Here is a 5,606-nt window from a genome sequence, read left to right as displayed (position 1 = left end):
TACATCATGAAGGTTTGCCAGATTGGGTGGTAATGCTAACTGATAGGCTACCGGTCCTACCCTTTTCAGAATCTGATAGGGACCGATATAGCGTTGGCTTAACTTCTTTACACCGAGAGCTCTGCCAACACCAGTAATAGGGGAGAGCTTGATGAACACATGATCCCCTACTTCAAATTCTAGGGGTCGGTGCTTCAAGTCATAATAACTTTTCTGCCGATCTTGGGCTTTCCGCAACCTGTCGCGGATCATCTTAATCTGCTTTGTCGTTTCTTTCACCATGTCCGGCCCGAACATCTCTCTGTCGCCCACTTTTTCCCAGCATACAAGTGTACGACACCTTCTTCCATAAAGTGCTTCATACGAGGCCATACCGATACTGGCATGATGACTGTTATTGTAAGAGAATTCTGCCAATGGCAGATACTGATCCCAACAACCTTCCTTCTCTAAAGCGCAGGCTCTTAACATGTCTTCAAGTGTTTGTATTGTTCTTTCTGTCTGCCCATCTGTTTGGGCATATGTCGTGCTCAATCGCAGTTGGGTCCCAAACGCCTGCTGTAATGAAGACCAGAATCGAGACGTAAACTTAGGATCCCGATCAATGATTATGCTTTCAGGGACGCCATGTAACCTTACAATCTCTTTTACATAAATCTGAGCCAACTTCTCTGTCGTGTAAGTTCCTTTCACCGGTATAAGGTGTGCTGATTTGGTCAATCTTTCGACCACTACCCAGATGGCATCATAGCCTGCTTGAGTTCTGGGTAGGCCGGTTACGAAGTCCATAGATATACTCTGCCATTTCCACTCGGGGATGCTCAAGGGTTGTAGGGTGCCTGCCAGCCGCTGATGCTCAATCTTTACTTTCTGGCACACCATGCACTTACTTACGTATCTTCCCACATCTCTCTTCATTCCTTTCCACCAGAAATTCTTTTTCAAGTCTGCGTACATCTTGGTGGCTCCTGGGTGTATTGAGTATTGGCTCTTATGTGCTAGCTCCATGACTTCCTCTCTCAGGAGTTTCGTAGTCTATTCTCCCTTGGAAGGTAATTATACCTTGCTGGTTCAGGCTAACACCAGATTGATTCCTTAGCCTCTTCAAACAGTCGACGGCTTGCTGAGCCTGTTTGATCCTTTCTAGTAGTTCGTCGGTGATCTGCACCGCCCAATATTCGGCCTCGCATTCGCTATTCACCACTGCTAAGCCTAAGTTTTGGAAATCCTCTTTATGAACTCCATCCAACGACGCTGTCTCATGTTCAGTTCTTTTTGATCAAACAAATACTTGAGGCTCTTGTGATCGCTGTACACTGTTGTGGTTGCACCGTACAGGTGATGACGCCATATCTTCAGGGCAAACACGATCGCTGCCAATTCTAGATCGTGAGTGGGGTAGTTTTCTTCATGCGGCTTCAGCTGTCGGGATGCATACGCTACTGGTCTGCCATGCTGCATCAGTACACATCCCAAGCATATCTTGGAGGCATCACAGTATACCTCAAAAGGTAAATGGTTCCTCCTAGTCTAGCAGTGTCAGTAATGGAGCTGTCGTCAGCATTCTTTTTAACTCTTGGAAACAAGCTTCACATTCTTCGGTCCACACAAAAAGGACCTCATTTCTTGTCAATCGGGTGAGTGGCAATACCCGCTTCGAGAATCCCTCAATGAATCTCCGATAGTATCCTGCTAGTCCAAGGAAGCTCCTTATCTCTGTGATAGTCTTTGGTCGTTCCCAGTTTACTACTGCTTCGATCTTACTGGGGTCCACTGCTACTCCTTTCTCTGAGATTACATGTCCAAGAAACTGAATCTCTGGCAACCAGAATTCGCACTTTGATGGTTTCGCATACAGTTGTTTCTCCCGTAACACTCGTAGCACAATTCTCAAGTGTTCTTCATGCTCTTCTTTGCTCTTCGAGTATATCAGTATGTCATCGATGAATACGACCACGAATCGATCCAAGTAAGGTTGGAAGATCTGGTTCATGTAGCTCATGAATACTGCCGGGGCATTAGTCAATTCGAAGGGAATGACCAAGTACTCGTAGTGCCTGTATCTTGATCTGAAAGCTGTCTTCGGGATGTCTTCCGGCTTGATCCGGATCTGATGATATCCCGATCGAAGATCAATCTTCGAAAACACCTTTGCACCTCTTAACTGATCAATTAAGTCCTCGATACGAGGCAATGGGTACTTGTTTTTTACAGTCACCTTGTTGAGTTGCCGATAGTCTGTGCACAGCCTCATTGATCCATCCTTCTTCTTCACAAACAGTACCAGTGCTCCCCGAGGAGACACACTAGGTCTGATGAAGTTTTTCTGTATCAAGTCCTCCAATTTCTTCTTCAATTCTACAAGCTCTAAGGGTGACATGCGGTAGGGTGCAATTGAAATTGGTCCCGTTCCGGTACCGGTTCGATGGAAAATTGTACTTCTCTTTCTGGAGGGAAAGTGGTGATGTCATCGGGAAAAACGTCTTCGAACTCCTTGACCACTGGAATATTCGTCAGTGGTATCTCTCCTGCTCCCACGAGGTTACCTATCAACATGAGGGTGCATTCTCCCTCTTCGGGAGGTGAGTTCTCCACCCCTTCCTTGTCGATGCTTGTACTGCGATTGTCGCAGTCAATCACTACTCGCTGTTTGGCGAGCCAGTCCATCCCCAGAATTAAATTAATTTTGACGATGGGGAGTACTATGAAATCCTGCTTATACTTCTTTCCTTTATATATGAATTCGACATCTCTACATATGAGATCTGTCTTGGTAACTTCCCCCGTTGCAGTGGTGATCCGCATTGGGACTTGCAGTCTGTCAGTGAATAAGTCAAACGCTTTCGCCACATAGTCGACGATAAAGGAGTTGGTAGCACCCGAGTCAAATAAGACAGCTAAGTCTTCACCACAGATATAGATCATACCTTTAACTAGTTCAGCTGCCTGGTCCGCCACATGTTGATCTAGCGTGTAAACTCTGCCCATCCTCGGTGCCTCAGCTGCTATCTGTTGATCTCCCCATTGTGGACAATCCTTGATGAAGTGTCCTTATTGGCCGCACTTGTAACATTTCGTCGATCCATTCAAACAGTTGCTGAAATGAGCCTTCTTGCACTTGGGGCAATTGGGAGCCCTATTGTTGTTTCCTCGAAAATTCTCGGGCCTCTTAAACTTGTTGTCATCACGCCTAGGCTGCCATGGTCTTCCTCCGCGTTTTCCTCTCCATTTTCCATTCTTAGCCATAGGAGCTTTGGATCCAGATCCGCTGGTTTCTGCAGGCTTCCTTGCTTGCAATCCTATTGCTTCCACCTTCCTACATCTGTTCACCAGGGTGGCTAGGTCACAGGGGTCGTTGCCAGCTACCAGCTCTGCAATCCTAGCGGATAAACCCCTTTGAAATTTTGCTGTCAGAAAGTCTGGCATGGGAATAGTTCCTCGGTAAGTTGCCAGTCGGAGTAGTTCGTTGAATTTCGCATGATACTGATCCACCGTCATGGTTCCTTGCACGAGTCGGTCAAACTCGCCTGCTTGCTATCCCGGATTGACATCGGGAAATACTTCTCCAAGAACATTTCTTCGAACACGGCCCACGTAATTGCTGCATTTTGCATCTCCAAGGGTTGGGACGCATTAGCCCACCAATGATGGGCGTCTCCTTCCAACATATACACTGAGAACAGCACCTTTTGATCATCGGTGCATTGAACCACTCTGAATATTTTGTCCATGGCTTGTAGCCACTGCACAACTACTATTGGATCGTGTCCTCCTTGAAAGGAGGGCGGCTTGTGTTTCCTAAATGTCAGCAGCAGATCTTGATTATTTTGGCCAGTCGCTCCATGTTCTGGCTGCGGTTGGGGTCCACCACTACCGGCTCCTCCAGTGCCTAAGCCACTTGCGACGTTATTATTATTGGTCGCGTTGTGAGGGTTGCGCCTGATTTCATTCAGAATATTCTGAAACATTTCCGCTGCATTAGTCTGCATCTGTGTGATGCTTAAGGTGTTAATCTGGCCTTGTATGTCCTCGGGTCCTTGTGGGTTACTGCGAGTAGGTACCCTACGTGGAGGCACAGTGCTACACATATGTTACAGGTACAATAAAGGAGTTAGAGTGTAATTCTCATCCTAAACATCAGAAATTTGCTCTGATACCATAAAAATGTAACACCCTTAATATCCTCATCAAAGGTGTAACATTGCTTGACATTCAATGCTCGGAATCCATGTATGTACTTAAGCGTGGTTAACTTAAAATTTACTAATGGGAATTAATTTCGTTCTTTTCCCTAACTTATCTATTCCTCTACTAGTCATGAGTTTCTCTTTTGCTTTGTCTACGATCTACTTACAAGTTAATCTCTTCTTGGTTACCCTGCTCATACTTATGCGCTATTTAAGGGCTCACTTACATGATCATAATTTTAGTTTTGACTACTACTAAGTAGGTAGTTACTTAAGTGTCTTATGCGGATAGTGACTTATGTTACTTAATCTTCCCTACTAATTTCATAGTCCATAAAACATAAACATCCAAAATATTGTACTTCAAATGCATATAAAATGTTCAAAATAGTCTAAGTGGCATAGTCTATTACAGTCATCCAAATTATAATCTTTGGTGCATCTTTAGTAAGGTGCACCCTCAATCCATAGGGATTCCATTTCCTGATCCATAATATAGTTTGCCAGCTCCCACTTTCCTTCAAATATTAGATCAAAAACTCTATCTAAAAGGGATGGTGTATTATCAACTTTATCTGCACATGGTTGCGCAGGTTCCTCTTCAATTCGCACCAACCTCTTTCCCTGCCGTATTTGGTCATTTTTACCTGAAAGGGGATTTCCCAAAGGGGGATGAGATTGGGGATCTCAGTAAGGACTCACAGTTGGAGCAACCTCCAAACCATGATGCTTACTCCTGCAATAGTCACATAATAATAGAATGGCAAAACATTTGAAGGATAGTTTGGAAAATAATCATGCTTTCATATCATCATACCAATCCTGCCATGACAATTACTCTCCATGGTCTTATGGACGAATACCCAGGGTCTTCGTCAGGTTGCCTCTGTGGTATTAGTGCACAGGCCATCTTACAAAACTTGCATGAATAAACATTAGTTCCAAACAACCAAGCATATCATGTAATGCATCATATAACATATTGCAGTCAAACCTCACTTTAACATAAAGGGGTGGCAACCATAGGGTAGCCGCTTCAACAACCATAAATCACTTACACAATAGTCTTGTCTTATCACTTCCCAAGAGTTCAAAGGGGTTCTTGGTCCTTGCTTGTTCCTTTGGTTTGGCCTAGTAACATAATCATCCTTAGTACATATTCATAAGATCGAACTTGGTTTTCTTCTTGATATAGATTCTGCCCTTTTAAACAAAATACCTAGGAGATGATTTTTCATTAATGGCTTTCATGTATAGGTCCTATTTTTATTATACATTTCGGCCATACATCATAATACCAAGAAAACATTCACAAATTTCTCTCCTAGGCCCATTAGGGTTCGACCTTTTAGGGTCATACACTTAAAGGAAAATTTTAATATCATGTTCATGGGTTTAATGCTCACATAAAATGATAGA

At 43.9% G+C, this 5,606-nt stretch overlaps 2 protein-coding genes across 2 annotated transcripts; both read right to left on the bottom strand.

Moving 5' to 3' along the window:
• Window positions 1-1,525: 1,525 nt before the first annotated feature.
• Window positions 1,526-2,002, bottom strand: LOC133316159 (uncharacterized mitochondrial protein AtMg00860-like). The gene has a single exon (XM_061517879.1). The coding sequence runs from the start codon at window positions 2,000-2,002 to the stop codon at window positions 1,526-1,528; it is 477 nt and encodes a 158-aa protein (XP_061373863.1).
• Window positions 2,003-2,367: 365 nt separating this feature from the next.
• On the bottom strand, window positions 2,368-2,988 carry LOC133316158 (uncharacterized). The gene has a single exon (XM_061517878.1). The coding sequence runs from the start codon at window positions 2,986-2,988 to the stop codon at window positions 2,368-2,370; it is 621 nt and encodes a 206-aa protein (XP_061373862.1).
• Between the last annotated feature and the right edge of the window lie 2,618 nt (window positions 2,989-5,606).

Source organism: Gastrolobium bilobum, unplaced genomic scaffold (genome assembly GCF_033153095.1).
Source record: "Gastrolobium bilobum isolate Gb01-03AN ecotype WA unplaced genomic scaffold, APGP_CSIRO_Gbil_v1 utg387701, whole genome shotgun sequence".
Taxonomy (NCBI): domain Eukaryota; kingdom Viridiplantae; phylum Streptophyta; class Magnoliopsida; order Fabales; family Fabaceae; genus Gastrolobium; species Gastrolobium bilobum.
The sequence above is the reverse complement of the archived record's forward strand: the minus strand, read 5'-3'. Positions and strand labels throughout refer to the sequence as shown.

Coding starts and splice junctions, on each gene's coding strand:
- LOC133316158 (XM_061517878.1), bottom strand. CDS start 2,988: ATGGGCAGAGTTTACACGCTAGATCAACATGTGGCGGACCAGGCAGCT.
- LOC133316159 (XM_061517879.1), bottom strand. CDS start 2,002: ATGAGCTACATGAACCAGATCTTCCAACCTTACTTGGATCGATTCGTG.